This window comes from Amblyraja radiata, chromosome 13 (genome assembly GCF_010909765.2).
Source record: "Amblyraja radiata isolate CabotCenter1 chromosome 13, sAmbRad1.1.pri, whole genome shotgun sequence".
NCBI classification, from domain to species: Eukaryota; Metazoa; Chordata; class Chondrichthyes; order Rajiformes; family Rajidae; genus Amblyraja; species Amblyraja radiata.
Genome location: NC_045968.1, coordinates 17,979,496 through 18,004,940, shown reverse-complemented (window position 1 = coordinate 18,004,940; position 25,445 = coordinate 17,979,496). Strand labels below are relative to the sequence as shown.

Below are 25,445 nucleotides of genomic sequence, written 5' to 3'. Positions count from 1 at the left end.
CAATACAATACAATTCAATTTATTGTCATTTGGACCCCTTGAGGTCCAAACGAAATGCCGTTTCTGCAGCCATACATTACAAACAAATAGACCCAAGACACAACATAATTTACATAAACATCCATCACATCGCTGTGATGGAAGGCCAAAAAAAACTTATCTCTCCACTGCACTCCCCCCCCCCCCCCCCGATGTCAGAGTCAAAGTCAAAGCCCCCGGCGGGCGATGGCGAATTGTCCCGTGGCCATTAAAGCCACGCCGGGTGATGCAAGGTCGCGCACCGGATCTTGGTGTTAGAGCCCCCGGCGTGCGCTCGCAAACTCCCGCGGCCATTCCAAGCCGTGCGGGGCGGTGATGTAGGCCCCGCTCCAGGAGCTCTTCAACCCCGCAACTCGGGCGGGAGAAGTCGCCGTTGCGGGAGCCCTGAAAAGCGGTCTCCCTCCAGGGACCCGCGGGCTCCCGGTGTCGCCGTCCGCCAAACCCGCAGTTGCAGCCACCGAATCTCCAGAGGTCGGGCCGCAGCAGCGTCCACCACAGCTCCACCCGCTCTGGACTCGGCCAGCTCCGCGACGGTGAGGTGAGTAGTCGGCACCACAGCCCCCGGTCTTCCTGTTGGAGGCCGCTCCTCGTTGCAGCCCCAACGACAACGGAGACCCGACAAAGAAAAGGTCGGGTCTCCCGTGCAGGGAGAGATTTAAAAGTTACCCCCCAACCCCCCCACACCACCCCCACCACCCCACACACATACCCCAACAAAAATAACAAAAACTACATAAAAACATAGACATAAAATAATAAAAAACGCGGACGGACTGCAGGGGCCGCTGCTGACGAGAGTCGCGCCGCCGCCGCAATGACTATACATGATTACAATCAAACCGTCCACAGTGTACAGATACAGGGTAAAGTGAATAAAGTTTAGTCCGAGATAGTCCAGTAACATCCGATTAAAGATACTCTGAGGGTCTCCAATGAGGTAGCTGGTAGCTCACAACCGCTCTCTAGTGGGTGATGGGATGTTAACAGTTAGGAATAAATTGTATCCCATAATATGTATGTATGCAACATGTATCCACAGGTACCAGGCCAACAATTAGTGTAATCATCTCTCCATGACATTCAACAGTATCCCTTTTACTATACTCTTTGCTAACCCTGAGGAGGTGAGGCAATTGCGGGTCATCGTGATTCAGAAACCTCTGCACAACTGCATAGATGTGTGGTTACAAGAGCAGGTCGGTGCCAGAGTATTCTGCATCTGACATTACTTTGAGATATGAGGGGTATCACTTAATGATTCAATTTGACATCTTATTAGTAAGAGTAGGACGTGCTATTGCTCATGTAAAGATCAATATGTCTGGATATGAGCAAAACTTTCAATGTTACACAGATATGCTCCGTACTAGGTGATAACACAATATGCTTACCATTGGTAAAGCAGAGAGAGTTAAACACTGTTGCAGTGACAGGTGGACTCGGCTCTCTGAACGTCCGTCTCAATGGTCATCATCCTTACCATGTCACATGTACAGCTGCTACTTATACCTGTCCTGACAGAGAAATGGTTTGCTTGCACTCTCTAACTTTACCAACAATAATTTCTTCAGCACGTATTCTGTTAACAACCGAGGAGAAAAGGGAAGGAGAAAATAGGGGGGGGGGGGGAGAAGGGGAGAAGGAAACGTTGGGAAGGGGGAGGAGGAGAGAGGAGGATATCCATTGGAGGAGAGTAAGGGGAGGAGGGAGAGAGGGGAGAAGAAAAGAGGGGGACGCCTATCAGCCTACCCTAGCTCAGTGCTAGGATAACACATTATGCTTATTAATACCATTGGTAAAGCAGACAGAATTAAACACTATTGCAGTGACAAATGGTTTTGGCTCTGAATGTCCATTCAAACGCAGGTTAATTTAAAGTGGGGACATAGAAGAATGGGGGAAGTTGCAAAATGTCAACCAAGATGACAAGCCCCGAAGGTTGTACCTGACCTGCTGAATATTTACAGCATTTTGTATTCTTTATTCACATCTAACATGCAGAGATTGGTGCTTCAATGGTTGATTAATGGAGCAGAGTCACATGTCATATGATTATAGTTAGTATATTCTTCAGAGTATCTTTGTGCAGTAAATACGACTTAGGCTTTTGGCAGAGTGGGTAATAATGAATGAATTAATAAATGCTTATTGTTACGTGACAAGTCGCAGTGAAAGACTTTGCTTGCCTACCCAAGGTATGCAATAGTTACTACATCAAGGGCGCTTACAAAGTATCCTGTGCCAGGACCACCTTTGTTCTCCCTCCCACTCCCCACCCCCCCCTTTTCTCCCGTGGTCCCTCCACACCGGGTTCTCCTTTGTTCCTTCCCCCTCACTCTCGTGTGTCCGTCCTCGTCCGTCAGTCTGCGCCCTCATCGACCGTCGTACCAACCTCTCCACTATCGCCACCAGGTCCCCTCCTGACGCCTCCATGCCATCGACCCAGGCCCTGGCTGCGGGCCCCGTCAACCTAGGCCCCAGCCGTGGGCCCATTTGACCCAGGCCCCATTGACCTAGGCCCTGGCCGGGGCCCCATTGTCCCAGGCCCTAGTCGCGGGCCCCATTGACACAGGCCCCAGTCGTGGGCCCCTTTGACTCAGGTCCTGGCCACGGGCTCCGTCGACCCAGGGGCTCTGGCCTGGGCTCCGACCCGTGAGGATAGTTTGCAGCTGATGGAAGGTTTCTGCAATTAAATCCTTGGAAAATATTTATTAGGATCTATTTCCTTGCTTGAGACGGGAACGTTTGCGAGCCTGGATGTTTTTACTATCTCCCTTTTTGCCTGCAGCTGCGGTATATGATGGTTATGATAGGCTACCCAGACTTCCTGCTCGTTACTAATGCTGTTGATAGTGAGTATGGTGTAAGTACTGAAATATTTTCCTTAAGAATTTCAAAGAAAAACAAGTTAATTTAACATGAATGTATTTTTTCTAGTTAGATAAATATGTCATATTAACCATGTTATTCTCTGAGCAGCCTGTCGTTATGGAGGATCAGTTCTGTGGGAACTGAGGTGGTTAATAAGGCATCTCAAGTTTGTGAGGGGAGATTTTCTCTGCTAATTCTGAAGGGCTCCTGTGTGTTGTTCATGCATGTTCTTGAGCTTCCCAGACCATTCCAAATCTCCTTCTTCACTTTGAGCAGTCATGGCCCAGAATCGGTGGGAACGTTACATTTTTTCGAGGAGATTTTGAGCATATCTTTGAATCTTTTCTTATATCCAGCCAGTAACCTCTCCCCAAGACCGACCTCAAAGTAAATTGTTTGCTCGGGAGGCCAATGACAAGCATGGAAACAGAATGGCCAATTGACTGTAATTAGTACTCCAGGGGTCAGGGAGAGGACAGTAACATTGCTTCACTTATCCTACCAATGCCTCATGTTACCTTCTGCAGGTACAGCAGATCTCAGAGGTTTACAGGCAAGCAGGGGTCACTGCCGCCCAGTTTAGGAATCTTCTGCCAGAGATCTCTATCTTCAAATATCCTTGTCCACAATGGACCAAAGATTTGGAAAGCTATCGTTAATTTCTTCATTGATGTCTGCTGTTTCCAGAAGGTCTCATGTTATTTTAATTTATACTTCATTAGGGTTTGTTAAAGTTCCACAACTCCAGGTTGACCTCAATGAAATGTACAAGATTAAGGATTGAGATGATTAAAAATAATGTCAAGTACAATATATGATGACATTTTACATTATTTGAAGGAAAGTAATACTGGAGTACATTCCCCAAGAAATAATTATATTTTGACATTAATTTTTGTAAGGATAGACAGAATATGTGGTTGGTCTGCTCGGACTTCTTTGGAAAGTTAAGCTTGCATCATTGATAGGATATCTTTAACAATTGGAACTATCTTCAAACCTGCATGTAATGGCAATCAATGATGTCAATGCTAAATATGATTTGGATTTGGAATTATAGATAAAAATTAAAGAATTGATTAATTAAATCACCTTTCATACATGATCCCAAGACACATGCAGCACATAAAGCACTTTTGATGTGTAATCTTTGTAATTATGTGGGAAACGCAGCCGGCAATGTCATAGAGTACCGAAACAGGCCCTTCTACCCAACTTGCCCATGCCAACCAACATTCCCCATCTACACTAATCTCACCTGCCAGCCCATATCCCTTTAAACCAGGGATGACCAACCTATGGCGCATGCTCCAAAAGTGGCGCATTAAATGATTAGAAATGGCACATTTCACCCTAGTGATAATAATAAAAAAGCAAGCCTAATCATGCAAATATGAACCCAGTGTTCTTCAACCTGGGCGGTACCCACCCACCACTAGTGGGCGGCAGAATAATTTCATGCCGAGGGCGGCAAATGACAGCCAATGGAAGAGGCGAGAGGCGCAGCAGACGGTCATCGGCCCTGCGAGGTCGCTCTGTAGCAGAGCCAGACCATGTGCTCTCTGCATCGTGGAGGGTGGAGATTGTGGGCCTGTCTTACCTTATACTTATGTCCTCTAGTTCTTGATTCCCGTGCACTGGGTAAAAGCTCTGTGCATAGGGTCTTTTACCCAGAGTAGAGGAATTATGAACCAGAGGACATAGATTCAAGGTTCGAGAGGGGAGATTTAGTGGGAACCTGAGGGGCAACTTTCTCACACAGGGTGGGTGCATGGAACAAGCCTCCAGAGCAAGTACTATAACACCAGATACTATAACAATATTTATAGTACATGGTTAGGAAAGGTTTAGAGGGATATGGATCAATGTGGGCTGGTGGGACTAGTGTAAATGGGGCATATTGGTCGTCATGGACAAGTTGGGCCACGGGGCCTGTTTCGGTGCTGTATAACTGTGAGGCCAAACCACCACTGTGGTTCAGTAAGGTTTTCGGAAGAGCATAGCAGATCAGCATTGAGCAGCTAAACAACAATGCCATCTGTGTGAGATTACAACATGTAGAATGTTATTTACAGAAGGTAGACACAAAATGCTGGAGAAACTGAGCTGGACAGGCAGCATCTTTGGAGAGAAGGAATAGGTGACGTTTTGAGGCGAGACCTTTCTTCAGACTAAAGAATGCCATTGGCAGATCTCCTTAATGTCTCAAACAATGGATCAAAGCCCTGTGATCCTGTGCTTGCTCTCAGCATTGGGAGGTGGTGACATTTAAATAGCTGGCTGAAAATTGTATACACCACTGTATACCCCTCTGCCTCTTGTGCTCTAAGGAATAAAGTCCTAGCCTGCCTGACCTCTCCCTATTGTTCTGGTCCTAACGTTCTGCAACATCCTCGTAAACCTTCTCTGCACTCTTTCCAGCTTAACAACACTATTCCTATAGCATGGTGACCAAAACTGGCCTTCCCAACGTCTTGAACAACTGTAACATAATATCCCAACTTCTATACTCAATAGACTGAGTGATTGAAAAGCCAAGATTGAAAAAAGTAGGCTTGTATTCACTGGAGTTTAGAAGGATGAGGGGATTTCTTATAGAAACATATCAAATTATAAAAGGACTGGACAAGCTAGATGCAGGAAAAATGTTCCCAATGTTGGGCTAGTCCAGAACCTGGGGCCACAGTCTTAGAGTAAAGGGGAGGCCATTTAAGACTGCGGTGAGAATTTTTTTTTTCACCCATACAGTTGTGAATTTGTGGAATTCCCTGCCACAGAGGGCAGTGGAGGCCAAATCACTGGATGGATTTAAGAGAGAGTCAAGCCCCTGTCCCACTTACGTGCTCTTGGCATGCTAATTACGCGACCTTGTCGTCGCGTTGAGGCACAACGGTCCCGCGAGAGTCGCGCGCGTCATCATGCGCCCGCACAGCAGTCTGGAGAGCGTGACGTCATTTGAAGATGGACACAAAATGCAAGATTAACTGAGCGGGACCAGCAGCATCTCTGGAGAGAAGCAATGGTTGATGTTTCGGGTCAAGACTCTTCTTCAGTCTGAAAGAAGGGTCTTGACCCGAAACGTCATCCATTCCTTCTCTCCAGAGATGCTGCCGGTCCCGCTGAGTTACTCCTGCATTTTGTGTCCATCTTCAATTTTCTTGGCCCCACTCTGGGAGTAGAAGTGGGGACAGATCCGGATCCGCAACGGCCGTGAGCCCCAGGCTGAGTTCGGCGATTGTTTGCCTGCTTCTGCTGCTGTTGGAGGTGAGATGTTGCGTTGCACCATGGTCTTGGGCCTGTCTGTTACGCGACAGGCCGGTGGCGCGCAAAGATTTCGTTCGGCACAAAATCCCGGAACCTCGCGCGATATTGTACACAACTCCATACCCTTCTGCGCGTCTCAGTGGGACCGGCCCTGCGTGGCCACACGATGCCCGTGTGCCTCAACGCGACGATGAGGTCGCTTAATTTGCGTGCCAAGGACAAGTAAGTGGGACAGGGCCTTTAGTTAGAGCTCTAGGGGCTAGTGGAATAAAGGGATATGGGGAGAAGGCAGGCACGAGTTATTGATTGGGGACGATCAGCCATGATCACAATGAATGGCGGTGCTGGCTCGAAGGACCGAATGGTCCCCTCCTGCAGCTATTTTCTATGTTTCTATGTTTATGTCCATGCTGTAATTGTTATATGGTTATATGGTTTACCAATAACCTTTATGATGATATATCTACCTGTGATGCCACTTTCAAGGAAGCACCTGGACTCCTAGATCCCTCAACTCTACAACACTCCCGGAGTCCTGTCAGCCATATGTTCATTAAAAAGTGACTTTAAAATTAAGATAAAGAGTTTCAGTCCTATATAAATCCCAAATTTTCTTCTTTTGTTTTAGTTTGAAGTGCATGAGAAAACCTATTTTAAAAATGTGCTTAACAGCATAAAGTACAACATCCAACTCTCAGTAAGAAAAGTCCGGCAGCGAGTGGACAAAACTGCGTGAGTATTCAACTCATTTACTTTTTCAAACATTGCGTAATAAAAGCCACACTGCTGGGAGAGTCGTGGTGGTGCCGTCTATAGTGATGCAAGGAAATTGATATTTGAATCCCATCAATCTTTGGAGAAGGTGGAGAAGTACTGAGTAAACCAGATGCCACACTTTACAATCCTAATGTCTGGGTATAATAATTGTTACATTTTGTGTTGTATTCATTTCTCAAGATCATAACGTCACTGAAATAGTTCTGTGCAGAATTGTGACATTTATAATCCAATATAACTTTGCTTATAGATGGCTGCTTCCTCCTCAAACTCTAAATGCTTATTACTTGTCGACACAAAATCAAATGGGTGAGTGAAAACAGATCAATATTTCATTGTACTGGTAATGAATAAAGATTGAGTTTGTACTATATTTGTGAGTCGATATACATGGTTGATCTGTACATCTACCTTTATTGTTTTGTGAAATACTGTAAATCATTTCATTTTCTTTATTATTTGTATTGGATGCATATCGCTGTTACCTCTTCTTGGATCAATCTTTTTATTAACTGAAATCTTTCAAATGCATCAATTCTCAAGGAGCAGTTCATCCACACAACATGAAGCAGTTAATTCAGAGCACATTTAAGATGACATTGATCTCATTTAAACCGTTTCATTAATAATAATTCCCCAAGCCCTTACATTTCCTAAATATCACAGATTTAAGATTATCAAGAAACTTTATGTGGAAATTTATCGTGCCCAATGAACATCAAAGTACACACCACAGCCACACAGGGTTGTCACTGCCTCCGATAAATTACATGACAATTGTTCAGGCAGCATTTGTTATGTTGGCAGTTGATCACCAGCTATTGTTACACAGATGGACTTTGCATTCTTTTCTCCACACACATTCCTGCTGTTTCTTCTCAGATGATAAGAAAATAGAATAAATGCAAGGAGAGGGTTCCTCTGGTCCTCGCCTTTTACCACACGTTTTACAATCAATCATCCTTTATAATTTTCATCACTTTCAGAGGTTCCACCGCTAGACACATCTCCTTTTCCTTTGTGCATTGCAAAAGGACCATTCCCTTTATGTCTACCTTGTATCTCCACCAACCAGTCTCCCTCTCATGGTACTTGGCCTCATTGTTGCAGGAAATGCCACACTAACCCTGTGCCTTCCCTCCATCCCAAATCGCAAATAGTCTTTTCGGGTGAGGCAGTGATTCCCTTGCAATGCACTCTTTTAGTGTTTCATTTGGAATTCACGGAGTGGTCTCCCTTACACTGGAGAAACTAAATGCAAATTGGGCGATGCTCTGCAGGACATCTGAACGACAATTCGCCCATCACTTTAATTCTTCATCCCACTCTGACCTAGCTCCCCGTGGCATCCAGTTCTGTTCTAGATACCCGGTGTAAGCTTAAAGAACACAGCATGTCTTCAAGATGGTATGGACAATATCTAATTCAACAAGATCAGGTAACATCAGTCTGAAAGGCCCCGATCAAAAACCTTATCGGTCTATTCTCTCTGTAGATGCTGCCTGACCCATATAACCATATAACAATTACAGCACGGAAACAGGCCATCTCGACCCTTCTAGTCCGTGCCGAACACGTATTCTCCCCTAGTCCCATATACCTGCGCTCAGACCATAACCCTCCATTCCTTTCCCGTCCATATAACTATCCAATTTATTTTTAAATGATAAAAACGAACCTGCCTCCACCACCTTCCCTGGAAGCTCATTCCACACAGCCACCACTCTCTGAGTAAAGATGTTCCCCCTCATGTTACCCCTAAACTTCTGTCCCTTAATTCTCAAGTCATGTCCCCTTGTTTGAATCTTCCCTACTCTCAGTGGGAAAAGCTTATCCACGTCAACTCTGTCTATCCCTCTCATCATTTTAAAGACCTCTATCAAGTCCCCCCTTAACCTTCTGCGCTCCAAAGAATAAAGCCCTAACTTGTTCAACCTTTCTCTGTAACTTAGTTGCTGAAACCCAGGCAACATTCTAGTAAATCTCCTCTGTACTCTCTCTATTTTGTTGACATCCTTCCTATAATTAGGCGACCAAAATTGTACCCCATACTCCAGAATTGGCCTCACCAATGCCTTGTACAATTTTAACATTACATCCCAACTTCTATACTCAATGCTCTGATTTATAAAGGCCAGCACACCAAAAGCTTTCTTTACCACCCTATCTACATGAGATTCCACTTTCAGGGAACTGTGCACAGTTATTCCCAGATCCCTCTGTTCACCTGCATTCTTCAATTCCCTACCATTTACCATGTACGTCCTATTTTGATTTGTCCTGCCAAGATGTAGCACCTCACACTTATCAGCATTAAACTCCATCTGCCATCTTTCAGTCCACTCTTCCAACTGGCATAAATCTCTCTGTAGACTTTGAAAATCTACTTCATTATCCACAACCCCACCTATCTTAGTATCATCTGCATACTTACTAATCCAATTTACCACACCATCATCCAGATCATTGATGTACATGACAAACAACAGTGGACCCAACACAGATCCCTGTGGCACCCCACTAGTCACTGGCCTCCAACCTGATAAACAACCATCCACCATTACTCTCTGGCATCTCCCATTCAGCCACTGTTGAATCCATCTTGCTACTCCACCATTAACACCCAACCATTGAACCTTCTTAACCAACCTTCCATGAGGAACCTTGTCAAAGGCCTTACTGAAGTCCATATATACAACATCCACTGCTTTACCCTCATCAATTTCCCGAGTAACCTCTTCAAAAAATTCAAGAAGATTAGTCAAACATGACCTTCCAGGCACAAATCCATGTTGACTGTTCCTAATCAGACCCTGTTTATCCAGATGCTTATATATATTATCTCTAAGTATCCTTTCCATTAATTTGCCCACCACTGACGTCAAACTAACAGGTCTATAATTGCTAGGTTTACTCTTAGACCCCTTTTTAAACAATGGAACAACATGCGCAGTACGCCAATCCTCCGGCACTATTCCCGTTTCTAATGACATTTGAAATATTTCTGTCATAGCCCCTGCTATTTCTACACTAACTTCCCTCAATGTCCTAGGGAATATCATGTCCGGACCTGGAGACTTATCCACTTTTATATTTCTCAAAAGTGTCAGTACTTCCTCTTCTTTGAATCTCATAGTTTCCATAGCTACTCTACTTGTTTCCCTTACCTTATCCTTCTCCTTGGTGAATACCGAAGAAAAGAAATTGTTCAATATCTCCCCCATCTCTTTTGGCTCTGCAGATAGCTGTCCACTCTGACTCTCTAATGGACCAATTTTATCCCTCGTAATCCTTTTGCTATTAATATAGCTGTAGAAACCCTTTGGGTTTACTTTCACCTTACTTGCCAAAGCAACCTCATATCTTCTGGCAGCACTTTGTGCTTTGTTTTAGATCAGTAACTTGCTTCTTCTGTTTGTATCAGAAGTGGCTAATTGTGTTATATTCTAGGTTAACTTCTCCACTACCTGATTTCTCCTTTCGATTTCAGACTTCATCTTCATCTCAAATCTGTATTCCACAGTTTTTACATTTGTTTTCTCCCTTTCTGACTTCGTTCATTAAGTTATTAACAGCTCCATATATATATTGGAAAAATCTGGCAAAACTGGCTTCACCCCATGAGAGAATCCCTGAGTCTCTCCATCCTTCCCCACCCTCTCTGTAAGTTAAAACTACTTGAATTCTTACATTCCCAGTTGTGTAGTGTTTTTGACCTGAAACATAGCTCACTTCCTCTTTCCACAGATGCTGTCTGACTCGTTGAGTATTTTCTGATTTATTTCAAACTACCAACTGCTTCAGTCTTTTGATTTTCACATAGAATAAAAAATGTTTTTAAGTACGGATTTTGTTTCTTATTTGTTTGTTTCTTATTTGTTTCTTACATTTATCAGGATTCTGCTTCCGTATTACTGGACACAAACCCACGCAAACATTTCATTGTTCTAAATTGCCATTATTTTATAGAACAGCTATTGTTTTCAACAATGAACCTTTACATTGTGGTGATTCCATCTTGGTGCAACTAAATATTTGCTCCGATGCAGAATAAGACAAAAATAGGACATCCTCATATTCTTCTTTCTCCAATCTACTTCCCTTTGAGTGTATTTATCCTGGGAACACACTTGCTGCGGGCATACTGACAAAATGGAAAGTAACTTAATTCTAGTGACAGAAGTAAAATTTATCAAGAACCAAGATGCCAAGATGTAATATGCTGATGCAGTCAGAATGTGTATTCTCTTTCCTAGTATTTCCAGCTGGGATTTTGCAGCCTCCGCTTTATGATCCTGAATTTCCTCAGTAAGTATGACAAGTTCAAAACATTTCCAGTATAAATAAAGTATACATTAATTTTCATAATCATCTAAAATATGTTCAAGTTGCTTTATATCCAACAAATCTGTTTACAGGTCCCTTAACTATGGAGGTATTGGGACTATCATTGGGCATGAGCTGACCCACGGCTATGATGACTGGGGTAAGTTTTAGACTCAGCAGCATCTTGCATTGTCTTTCTGAGATGTATGATTGGATCAAGTAACGTCCACTTCTTTTGTAAGATTCTGGGAATGCATGATCATTAAATCCTTTGTTGACTATAGTCACATTTTTGCACATAAACAAGGTGACAGTGTACATGGTGGTGCTTTGATGAAATGCCAAGGTTGACAGTGAATATCTCCTAGTGGCAGCATGCTGTAAAGGTTGCAAATTCATTTGCTACCTTAACTTAACCTTCACTTACCACTCTTTCAATGTTACTTATTATTACTTGACTTCAAGGCACAGTCTAACTTTTCATAAAGTGTTGATAACACTTTATACACCTTAATCGTGAAAAGGATGGAGACAAGAGGGAAAGGAGGCTCCCCAAGGAAGGAACGTGGGAAAGCCACAGCCACAGCTTCTGACTCTAGTATTTTAGAAGCAATATTGAAAATAAACGATGAACTGAAAAATGAAATGAAAACAAGATTTTGCAGTTTGGAAGAAATGATGAAAGGAGTTTCGAGCAAATTGAAGGAAGTTCAAGAAAAGTTGATTGTGTTAATGATGAATCTCATGAACAGAAGGAACAAATTGATCTCTCTCCTGGGCCAGGAGGGAGATTTGAAGATTGAAAAACTGGAACAGAGAATGAATGAAAATACTCGAGCACTCCAGCAATACAAGATCAAAAATATGGATGTGGAAAACAGAAGCCATTGACTGAATTTGAAAGAGTGTATGGAACAAGCTGCCAGAGGAAGTAGTTGAGGCAGGGACTATCCCAACATTTAAAAAAACAGTTGGACAGGTACATGGACAGGACAGGTTTGGAGGGATATGAACCAAATGGTTGCAGGTGGGACTCGTGTAGCTGGGACATGTTAGCTGGTGTGGGCAAGTTGAGTCGAAGGGCCTGTTTCCACACTATCACTCTATGACTGTACTGTTTACCTATCAGAATATCACTGAAGGTTCATGGCAAGATGACAAAATCTATATACTTTTAAAACTGTGTGTGTGTGTGTGTGGGTGTGTGGGTGGGTGGGTGGGTGGGTGGCTGGGTGGGTGGGTGGCTGGGTGGGTGGGTGGGTGGGTGTGTGTGTGCCTTTGAAACGTATTTCCTTGAAAGCCAGTTGCAAAAACGCGGAGATGTTTACTTATTTCGGTAGGGATTTAACTTATCATTTCAGAAATCAACTCCTCTCTAAATTCGGTCAATTATTTCCCCAGATTTTGAATAAAGTTGTTCAATAACTGCCTTCTCTCCATACCCCCTGATCCCTTTAGCCACAAGGGCCACATCTAACTCCGTCTTAAATATAGCCAATGAACTGGCCTCAACTACCTTCTGTGGCAGAGAATTCAAGAGATTCACCACTCTCTGTGTGAAAAATGTTTTTCTCATCTCGGTCCTAAAAGATTTCCCCCTTATCCTTAAACTGTGACCCCTTTTTCTGGACTTCCCCAACATCGGGAACAATCTTCCTGCATCTAGCCTGTCCAACCCCTTAAGAATTTTGTAAGTTTCTATAAGATCCCCCCTCAATGTTCTAAATTATAGCGAGTACAAACCGAGTCTGGATAGACTCGGCTTCTACTCGCTATAATTTAGAAGATTGTTTTTCTTCATATGAAAGTCCTGACATCCCAGGAATCAGTCTGGTGAACCTTCTCTGTACTCCCTCTATGGCAAGAATGTCTTTCCTCAGATTAGGAGACCAAAACTGTACGCAATACTCCAGGTGTGGTCTCACCAAGACCCTGTACAACTGCAGTAGAACCTCCCTGCTCCAATACTCAAATCCTTTTGCTATGAATGCTAACATACCATTCGCTTTCTTCACTGCCTGCTACACCTGCATGCCTACTTTCAATGACTGGTGTACCATGACACCCAGGTCTCGTTGCATCTCCCCTTTTCCTAATCGGCCACCACTTGGGCGTCATTTGCCGCATTGATGGCAGCCTCTGCCTACAGCCCGTTTGTTTTTCAATCTTTTCAAAAAAAAATTAGTAATTTTAAAGTCTGTTTTGGGAGAATCTTTAACTTGTCTATGTGGGGGAGGGGGAATGTTAAGGGGGAAATTGTCTCCCAGTCGCTTCCTGGTGGGGACGCGACTATTCTCCGAGTCGCGTCCTCATCCCCCTCCTCGCGGCCTACCACCTGGATTGGCGCAGCATTTCCTGCCGGGGACCGGGAACCGGACCAGAGCTACAACAGCAGCGGCGCAGTGCTGGATTCACCGCGGAGCGGGCGATACCTACCTGGATCGCCGTTTGGAGCTCCGGAGCGTTGGGCCGCTGCTCCAACATCGCTGAGCTGTGCTTTGGGAGAGCTTCCAGTGCGGGTGGCACTGAAAAACATTGCGAAGACCTGAGACCCTTTGCCGAGGGCCGCCAGCGTTGCATCTCCGGCCTTTGGGAGCCGTGGACTCCGGTAGAAGGTGCCCGACTCGGATGTCCAGGCTGCTGAGGAGGTCCTCCAGTCCCGACATCGGAGTTCCATCACCCCGGCGAGCGAGCCTGAACATCGGGCCGCCCGTAGCAGCGACTGCGGATAGCTCGGGGGGCCCCCGACCACGGGTGAACATCAGGAACATTAGAGGAAGATGACTGACTTTGGCGCCTTCCCTCACAGTGGGAAACGTTTAATTCTACTGTGTGGGGATGTTTTATGTTTGACTCTATCGTGTGTTGTGTTCTTTATTTTTATTGTATGGCTGTATGATGATCACATTTCACCGTGCCAACTGGCACATGTGACAAATAAATGTATCTTGTAAATTAACCAAGCCATAATATAACTGTCTCCTGAATGATTCTGGATCTAATTGCCATTCCATGAAATTTAGCTGTGACAGTTTTGTTGGTTAAACATAAAATATTAAATAGATACTTTGATTGGGGCAGTAAACTTTACAGAGGGTGGGTGGGGGAACTGAAATGGTGGTAAGGAGCCCCTTATGATAAATTTGCAAGTAATAAAATGGAACATGCATTGTAAAGATGTAACATTACATGACTTCCGGTGGCGCTATGGAGTAGGAGAGACTCGCGCCAACTAGCTCCGTGAAAAAAACCGAAAAAACGGGGGGGAAAGACAGATCCTACCTGCAGAAAATGGCACCGATTGTTTTGCAATAGGCCCGTGACGTCATCAGGCGCGCGACACCGGCAGTATGTCGACTCAGCATACTCCCCCCAAGACAAAAACCGGCAAGACTAAAGAGGTAGGCCCAACTGAAGCCTCGGCCTCAGGTTTAACAGCATCCCGAGAAGACATCTCAAAGAAGAAGAAAAAGACTGAGATGGAAGAATTAAAAACGTTTCTTAAGGAGGAACTTAAAAATCTTAGACAGAACTTTAAAGAGGAGCTGACATCTTTTAAAAAAGAAATTAAAGAACAAATTAAAGAAGATGTTACAGAGATTGTACACAAAGTCCTTGAAGACTGGAAATTAGATATGGAAAGAAATTTGACTCAAAATGTTGAAGAAGTAAATGAAAAACTGAATATGATGGAATCCAGATTTGATTCTAAACTTGAACCTATCTTCCAGACATTAAACCAACACCACAAGATTGTAAAAGAACTTGAGGAATTTGCTGAGACAAGCACCGCAACTACAAAACAACTCATCACTGAGAACCAACGCCTATCAAAGTTATTGCGTCAAATAACCGAAAAATGTACAGACTTGGAGGGACGACAGAGGCGTCAGAACTTAAGAATCGTGGGCATCCAGGAAGGCAGAGAGGGGACTCGTGACCCCCGTGAATTTGCTGCAGATGTACGGAAAACAATTTTGAACCTGGACCAGGCGCCATTACTTGTCCGAGCGCACAGAGTGCCGAGACGTCCCACAAAGGTGGGCGACCCTCCAAGAATAATGATAGTAAAGGTCCAATATGACCATGTATTGGATGACATGATGAGGAAAATTGTCAAAAGCAGAAATCTTGTATATGAAGGAGACAAGATTAGCGTATTCAGAGATTATCCTGTGGAAGTTGCTAAGGTAAGAGCATTGTTCACAGAAACAAGAAGAATACTGAAGAACATAAAGAATTTGAGATATGGACTGTTATACCCCGCAACACTAAGAGTTAGTTACGAAAATAAGGAACACTTCTTCATCAAGCAAACAGAAGCATTTGAATTTGCCAAGAACATCGAGGACAAGATCGAAGATTGAAAAATATTCAACACTCAACACCTACCTGGATACTGCTATCTCGCAGAGAAGATATGGAACTCTAAACTCTAAACTTTAAACCATTATATTTAAGAGTTGCCTAAAATTCGCAATAAGATTTGGGTAAATAACCTGCAATGGATATATAATACTTACATTTTAGTACTAACTTCTAACAACTTCTAACAACTATTAATAATCATGAATACTAACTAACACTAATTATTGATAATTAGATTATTTAGATTATTTAAGAATTAACTAAAAGTATGAAACATAAGTAAAGTGTGATTCAGATATTTTACATGAAAAATGTATGGTGGCTCGCTCTCTGATGTTTTTGTTTTTGATTATTCTTTTATAAATGTTTATATTATACAAAACTAACATTTCAATTTGAGACTACTAATTATATCATTAATGGAATATAATCATTATTTCTTTCCCCCCCACAAATTGTTTGCATCGAATTGGAAACTTTCCTTTCAAGGAAAGTACGGAGCTAGTATTTTTATTAACCAAAAGCTACGGAAGTCCATAGATGCTTAGCCACATTAGGGTGGCTATCACTAACTGCACTAATTGTAGTTGTAGTTGCTTTTTCTTTTTACTTTCCACACTTTACTAATCCAATTTGCTATTACTTTTTTTTATTTTATATCATATTATATTTTGTATTTGGGATGGAATTGCATATTTTACTTAAGGAGATATGTTCGGATGGAAAACAGACGTGACCTAAAATTCATCTACCTGATGTTCGAGTATAAGGTAGGGTTGAGTGTGCTGAATCATCTGCTCTACCACTTAATCACAAGATGCAAGACATGAATATAAAAATTGGGGGTGAGGGAATTAAATTCTGTAGTTGGAATGTTAAGGGAATTAATGAACCTATCAAGAGAGGCAAAGTGTTAGCCCATTTAAAATCATTGAAAACAGTAATAATATTTCTCCAGGAGACACATCTTAAAAAGGAAGCACAACACAGATTGAAAGCAAAATGGATTGCTAAAGCATACCACTCTTCATTCTCACATATATCTAGATGTGTTGCAATATTAATTCGTAAAGGTATACCCTTTAAACATATATCAACGATAGAAGACACTGAAGGCAGATATATTGTAATAATAGAGGAGTTATACTTAAAAAAGGTGACTCTCCTCAATGTGTATGGACCAAATTTTGATAGCCCACTGTTTTTTAAGAGAATTCTTAACAATATCCCGGAATGTACACAACAAAACTTAATAATCGGTGGAGATTTAAATTGTACATTGGATGCCTGTTTGGATAGATCATCAACTCAAAGAAAACTAAAATCTCGATCAAGTGAATTTTTAAACTCATACATTAATACTACTAATATTAAGGATGTTTGGAGAATTGAAAATCCATCGGGCCGAGAATATTCATTTTACTCACCAGTACATAAAACTTACTCAAGGATAGACTATTTTTTAGTAGATTCAAAACTTATCCCATTTACCTATAACTCGCAATATCATAACATCATAATCTCAGACCACGCTCCACTAACATTTATGATCAAACTAAACGGAATGGTAGACACAGTCACAATGGAGATTTAATCCCCAAATCTTAAAAGATAAGTTATGTAATGAATACCTAATAAAACAGATTAAAATGTTTTTTGAGGCTAACGATAGCCCTGAAATCTCTGCTTCCCTTCTTTGGGAAACATTTAAAGCATTTGTACGTGGAGCATTAATTTCTTCCCAATCATTTTTTAATAAAGAGAATAGGGCCAAACAACAGAAACTGGAAATGGAAATAAAGCAATTAGACACAGAAAATGCAGCAGCACCATCCATGATAAAACACAATAAAATTGCAGTACTGAAATATAAATTAAACAAGATATATTCAGACCAAGTTATAAAACTTTATCAACATACAAAACAATTAAATTTTGAATTTGGTGATAAACCACAAAAACTACTAGCGCGTCAACTTCGTAAATTGGATGGGGAAAAAACAATATACAAAATTAGAACAGACAAGGGAGAAACATTAACACTGCCTAAAGATATTAATGATAGATTTCTACAATACTACCAAAAATTGTATTCATCTAAAATAACAGAACAATCAACGGGAATGGAAACATTTTTACAGAATTGTAAGTTTGCGGGTCTAGATCAGAAAGAGAGAGAATTACTAGGGGCTGAAATTACGATAAAAGACATCGAAGAGTCAATCAAATCTTTAAAAAACGGAAAGGCTGCAGGCCTCGATGGTCTAAATTCTGAATTTTATTAAAAAAATTATGATTTGCTTTCCCCACGCCTACAATGTACAAATACGCCTACACTCAACAGAAACTCCCAGAAACTCTAAATGAATCTACAATCATACTCATACCAAAAACGGACAAGGATCTTGAAGACCCAGGTTCATACAGAGCTATAGCCCTCTTAAATACTGATCAGAAAATATTAACTAAAATTTTAGCTAATAGATTGAGCTTAGTGATCAGTAAATTAATACATCCCGACCAAACGGTGTATCCCAAAACGTTATTCATTTTATAATCTGAGAAGATTATTTAATATTATATACTCCAATAGAATTCCTAATGCAGATCTAGCAATTATTTTGTTAGATGCGGAAAAAGCATTTGACCAGGTAGAATGGCCATATTTATTTTCGGTGATGGAAAAATTTCAACTAGGAGAGAAGTACTGTACATGGGTTAAATTGTTATATTCTAATCCAACAGCCAGAATATTAACAAACAAAATGTTATCAACTAAATTTAATCTCTCTAGAGGCTGTAGACAAGGATGTTCACTATCCCCACTATTATTTGCTCTTGCAATCGAACCCCTAGCAGAAATCATTAGAAACCATCCAGGAATATATGGATACAATACTAGAGACACAAGGAATAACATTTCCTTATATGCAGATGATGTACTAATATATATTACAAAGTTAGAAACTAGTATTCCAAACTTATTAAATCTAATAACTCAATTTGGTCAGTTTTCGGGATATAGAATTAATTGGAATAAAAGTGAAATCATGCCAATAACAAAATTCAATTTACATACAATACAACAATCCCCTTTTAAAATAGTTAAAGATTAATTTAAATACTTAGGAATCTATGTAACTAAGACATATACCTCTTTATTTAAACTAAATTTCCCACCCTTGCTGAATAAACTACATAAGAATATTCAATACTGGAAAACACTCTCCATTTCTATGCTTGGGAGAATTAATGCTATAAAAATGATTTTTTTACCGCAACTGCTGTACCTATTTCAATTAATTCCGATATATATTCCAAAAACTTTTTTCAAAAAAGTCGACTCCATTGTTACAAGTTTTGTCTGGGATTATAAGAATCATAGAATAAGTAAAAAACATTTATGTAAGTCAAAGATAAATGGAGGTTTGGCTTTGCCAAATTTCTTATTTTATTTTTGGGCAGTCCATATTAAAAACATGAACTTCTGGCTGGAAGAAATAGATCGACAACCAGATTGGTTAATGATGGAAAAGGAAGACTGTCTACCTTTTGAAATAAGTCCGATCATATTTGCCCCCACAAAACTGCACAAAAAAACCTATAAAGAAAACCCCATAATACATAGTGGAATACGAATTTGGAAACAAATAAAAAAAGATTTAAAATTGAATAATATACCACTATGCCTTCCCATTGTAAATAATCCTTCATTCAAATCATCCTTTATGGACAAAGGTTTCACACAATGGAAAAATTATGGAATCAAAAATATTGGACATCTTTATGGGAAAGGCACTTTTCTTTCATTTCAAGAGTTACAACAGAATTATGGACTGCACTCAAATAATTTCTTCAGATATCTACAAATTAGAGATTATGTTAAATCTAATACACAAGTCTACAGGAATAGGGAATCAGAAATTCTTGATGAATGTTTGAACAAGCATCCTAATACTGAAAAACTAATAGCTTATATTTATAACACCCTACTAAACAACGAGGTACCACCGACCGAACCATATAGATACAAATGTGAAAATGAAATAGGTCACCCTATAACGAAAGATATGTGGGACGAAAGTTTACAACAAATACATCAATGTTCATTAAATGCCAGACACACTTTAATACAATTCAAGGTCTTACATAGACTACACTACTCTAAAATAAAACTAAATAGAATCTTCCCACAAATCTTTCCTATTTGTGATAAATGTCTACATCTAGAGGCTAATTTAACACATACGTTTGCAAACTGTATAAAACTTAAACATTTCTGGACTGATATTTTTGAAATAATTTCAGAAGTTATTAATACAAAACTGGACCCAAACACAAAATTAATAATACTTGGAATATCAGAACAAAGTTTAACACTCACAACAAACCAAATAAATTTCCTCGACTACAGTATAATAATCGGGAAAAAAATTAATATTAACATTTTGGAAAGGCCCTACAACCCCCACAATTAATATGTGGATTACGGAAATGTCGGAGACCCTATACTTAGAAAGAAATAGACTTGTCTTAATGGACAAACAAGATATTTTTGATAAAATCTGGGCTCCATTCATTAACTATCTGAAGGGATAGATTGGCACAGCACGAGGACCCAACTGAAACTTGAACTCAGAATCAGATGAAAAGCTATACTTTATAATCTACGAACCTATCTCCATTGACGTATTACAGGTAACCCATTCCACCTCCTCTGTTTTTCTGTTTTTTTTAATTTGTAACTTTCTACCCTCTCTTTCTCTCTCTTTCTATAAAAAATAAAAACACTAGAAACAGAAGTAATTGATAATTGAAAATTTTAATAATGTATGACTGATGTATATGAAGTCTTTTTTACTATAATATGTAACTATACTTTATAATATGTCTACTTCTAATAAAAATATAAATAAAAAAAATAAAAAAAATCTTTGATTTCAGGTAGTCATTATGATAAATATGGCAATCTGAAAAAATGGTGGACAGAAGAATCGTACGAGAGATTTATAAAACGAGCACTTTGCATTGCCAATCTCTATGAAAGCTTTACTGTCTATGACCAAAGGGTATGATGTTTATTTCATGTGAATCATAAATTCTTCTTGTCTATTAACCCCACGCATTTTACAGAGGCTACTTTTATAAAACAAACATATATTTGTACCACGTGTCGTACAATTTTCATCCAAGGGTAAAGTAAGTGACAAATGCTGAGATATCTAGGATGCCCAAGAGATAAATATAGTCTGAAGAACAGGTTCTAAGGCAATTGCCTTTTTAGGTGTGGTCGTTATGATGGCTTCCATGGATTAGGTTGTGCAAATTAAATCTTTTCAGGATTTTGGTTAGAAAAATTTAATTTCATGTATTGCAGATTATTAACTCAAATGTGTACATACCCAGCATGGCATGGATGACAATGTTATCCCTCCAAAACCAGTAAAAAAACATTTCTGGCCTGTATGTTGCAGGCATAAGGTAAACAACCAACAAGACACTGTCAAGGACGTCAGTTTTACTGAGACATGTCCAGTCAACCTTATCCCCAACGTACAGTCCTCACCACAACCTCACAACCTACAGAGAGTGAGGTAGAACACAAAGATTTAGATCACACATAAAAATAAATAAATCATAATAGTCATGATAATATTCTCTCTGAGGCGGATCCATTACATCCATGACCAAACCCATTAATCTCAGCTGAACTTTGTTAGCTCCCTGATATATTGTCTAGTGTGGCCAGTGTGGGTAGATGACCCTGGAATCAACACCATAAATGTCCTAGTGCACATTCGGGAATCTATGCTTCATTGCATTGTTTTCATTATCTGAGCTTACATTCTGAATCCATCATTTACATAAAGGAAAGCAAAGAAAGGAAGACTTACATCTATACAGAGGCCTTCGTGTTCTCCAAAGCAGATTATGAAGTACTTCTGGAGGTCTATTCACAATTGTTGTAAATATGGGAGTCTGAGTGTAAGGAGAGAATTCCCACAAATAACAACCTGAAAATGAACAAATAATCTGTTTTGGTTAAAGGTTAAATATTGACAAGGACACTGATGATCGCTCATCTGCTCTTCCCTGAAATAGATTTATGGGATCTTTGCATCCACTCGAGAGATTGGGTGGGGCCTCAATTTATTACCTAACCCAAAAAAGGCACATATATCAGATTTTTAAACAGTTCAATGTAAAACAATATTATTGCCCAATTTCTCAGTATTCTGTTTACATTAAACAGCATCGAATACAGATGTCACAAAGCTTCAATAGAATTTGTTCATCGTTTATTTTTAACAATAATGTAAAAAGTCAGGTGTTTAATTGTCATCTGCCCCAGGACTGGAATAATTAAATTGTTACTTGCAGCATCTTTAATGCAACAACACAACAAATAAGTATGCAATGAATAATAAATTATCAATTATACGAGATAACTAAGCTGAAATACGAATTGTAACCTGTAAACATTCTATAGTAGATCATTACTGAGGTAGTGGTTAGTGTTATGCAGTGGTCAAGAGTCCAATGGTTGATGGGAAGTAGCTGTTCAGACTCCTGTACCATCTTCCTGATGGTAGCAGCAAGATGAGAGCATGGTCAGGGTGGTGTGGGTCTTTGATGATACTAGCTGCGTTTTTGAAGCAGTGCCACCTGTAGATCCCTTTGATGGATGGGACGTCAGTACCAGTGATGAACTGGGCATGTCTACCACTTTCTTCAGCCTCTTTCATTCTTGGGTGTTCAGCTTACCAAACCAGGTTGTGATCAGCCAGTATGCTCTCTACCGAACACCTATAGAAGAATGTGAGCTGAAAAGAAACGTGTATGAGCTTCACTGGGTATCAGGATCCATATTCCTACCTGATTCACTCTTGAATTGGAAGCATGCTGATCTCTTTAGAATCACTTCCTTGAATCTTCCTTGTGTATTTTAGGTTGCTGAGTAAGTTAAGATGATTGTAGGGGTAGTTCATTCAGAGAGCGTGTGCTAATTAATAATAATAATAATACATTTTATTTATGGGCGCCTTTCAAGAGTCTCAAGGACGCCTTACAAAAATTTAGCAGGTAGAGGAAAAACATGCAAGGGGAATGAAATAAATAGTAGAGACATGACTAGCACACAAAGTAAAGACAGAATACAATTCAAAACACAATATGAGGCAATTAATGCACAGATGAAAAGGGAGGGGGACGTGGGGCTAAGGATAGGCAAAGGTGAAGAGATGGGTCTTGAGGCGGGACTGGAAGATGGTGAGGGACACGGAATTGCGGATCAGTTGGGGGAGGGAGTTCCAATGCGATGAAATACTAATCATAAATTCTATCATAAATTCATACGTCATGGAGCAGAATTAGGACATTCAACCCATCACGTCTACTTTGCCATTCAATCATGGCTGATCTGTCTTTTTCCTCCCAAACCTATTCTCCTACCTTCTCCCAAGAACCATTAATCAAGAATCTATCGATCTCCACCTTAAAAATTCCCAATGACTTGGCATCCATAGCCTTCAGAAAATTCAGGTAAACAACATCCACTGACTCTCTTCTGTCTATCCTGGTATTTACTTTCTCAAAGAATTCCAATAGATTCGCAGGCAAATTCTCTGCTTCCCAAAACCACGCTGACTTTGGCCTATTTCACCTTGTGCTTCTTGTACTCTGAAATCTCATCCCTAATGATGGACTCACCATCTACTGAAGTCAGGCTAACCTGCCTTTAGTTTCCCCTCTTTTGCTTTGCTCCTTTCTTGAATAGTGGAGTAGCATTTGCAATTTTCTAATCCTCTTGAACTATTCCTGACTCTAGTGATCCCCAAAAGATCACTGCTAATGCCTCCACAATCTCTAAACCACCTTTTTCAGAACCTCCACAATCTCTAAAGCCATCTCTATCATCTGCTAAAGAAAGATAGATGCTGGAATAACTCTGCAGTTACTCTGCAATAACCAGCATCTGCAGTTCCTTCCAGGGATAATGGGGAATAAGCAGGAATGGGGTACTGATTTTAGATGATCAGCCATGATCAGGTTGAATGGCTCGAAGGGCCGAATGGCCTATTCCTGCACCTACTTTCTATGTTTCCTACACCAATATCATCTGCTAGCTTTCTTCATAACAGAAGGAAATGATCATGCACAACTAGGAATTTGAGTCAACATTAAATAACTGTCTCCCACACACACAGTTACAGGATACATGTACCATCTTTGAAAAATCTATTTGGATTTGAAAGGGAATAATTGTACATTATATTATAGGATGTTCCTGGGTCTATTTTCTTCAGCACTCTTTGTCTCCCTCTGCAGGTCAATGGCCAACTCACACTTGGAGAAAACATCGCTGACATGGGAGGCCTTAGACTTGCCTACTATGTAAGTACAGTTGCAGTCTCTGTACAAAGTGGTCATTTTGTTAAATGTGTAATCCCAAGCCAACAGCCTTCTCCTTTGCACTCCAGGCTTATCAGAAATGGATTCGAGATCATGGTCCTGAACGCCCTCTTCCAGGCCTTAAATACAACCACAACCAACTTCTCTTTATTGCATTTGCTCAGGTAAAAAAAAAGGTTATTTTTGTTGAATGAATAAAAATGCCTTGAGGATGAAAAGCATTGCTAAGAAATTGTTTACATCTCTATGGATTAGTAGAATCATGTCCGAATTGTTCTGAGTGTTATTGATTGAATCAATAAAAAGGATTTTAGGGGATTCAAGAGGAGCATTTTCAAAAAGTTCAGAAGGTTACTTATAATATGAATTGATCTGGTCCATTCATCAGGCAAAGCGAGGTAAGTCATATCCCATTGTATTCAAGTGAACACACTTGGGGAATTGTGGAAATCTTTACACAAAAGGTACCATTTGAATTTAGAAACAAGGAACTGCAGGTGCTAGTTTAGTAAAAAAGGACACAAAGCGCTGGAGTAATTCAGTGGGTCAGGCAGCATCTCTGGAGAACATGGATAGTTGACGTTTAGGGTTGGGATCCTTCTTCATGCTCTGCCTGACCCGATGAGTTACCATTTGAATTTATCTTGTCTGTGTTGGGTAAAAAAGGAGGCATTCAGCTTAATCTCACTTTTTAGCTTCTGTACCATCATATATTCCCAGGGCCGTGCACACCATGGGACTGCACCTCACGCCCCATGACCATCACACTTAATATGGAGAAAATGAGGTGATCTAATGCACAATAATTTAAAAGATACATCGCTTACCCTCCAGAACACAGTATGTTTAAAGTTGTGCATGCACCTCAGTACCTGTTAACTATGGTTCTGCCTCCACAACCTCAGACAGTGGGTCCAGGCTATCACCAATAACCAGATGCTAGAATTACAAGAGAATGTCCATCTAATCATTCCCGCATCATCATCATCGTCATAGTGTCATACAATGTGGAAACAGGCCCATCGGCCCAACTTACCCACACCGACCAACATGTCCCATTTACACTGTCCCAACTGCCTGCATTTGGCCATATCTCTCTAAATCCATCCTATCCATGTACCTGTCTAAAATTGTTTTTTTCAATCTTTTCTGCACCCTTTCCAGTTTAACATAATCTTTCCTATAATAATGGAGTTCGGCAAGGGTCGGTGCTGGGGGCCGCTACACTTCACGTTGTATATTAATGATTTGGACGAGAGGATAGAAGGCTTTGTGGCAAAGTTTGTGGGTGATACGAAAATAGGTGGAGGGGTAGGTAGTGTAGAGAAAGCAGGGACTCTGCAGAAGGACTTGGACAGGTTGGGAGAGTGGGCAGAGAAGTGGCAGAT

General features: G+C 40.7%; 1 protein-coding gene across 1 annotated transcript in view; it reads left to right on the top strand.

Moving 5' to 3' along the window:
• The window catches only part of ecel1 (endothelin converting enzyme like 1), a 107,474-nt gene that overhangs the window by 59,343 nt on the left and 22,686 nt on the right, over window positions 1-25,445 (top strand). Inside the window, exons 8-15 of the mRNA XM_033031339.1 lie at window positions 2,828-2,902; window positions 6,803-6,906; window positions 7,202-7,260; window positions 11,208-11,259; window positions 11,370-11,437; window positions 20,590-20,714; window positions 23,974-24,039; window positions 24,126-24,221. Coding sequence (XP_032887230.1) covers window positions 2,828-2,902; window positions 6,803-6,906; window positions 7,202-7,260; window positions 11,208-11,259; window positions 11,370-11,437; window positions 20,590-20,714; window positions 23,974-24,039; window positions 24,126-24,221 — 645 coding nt within the window. The remainder of the gene's footprint in view (window positions 1-2,827; window positions 2,903-6,802; window positions 6,907-7,201; window positions 7,261-11,207; window positions 11,260-11,369; window positions 11,438-20,589; window positions 20,715-23,973; window positions 24,040-24,125; window positions 24,222-25,445) is intronic.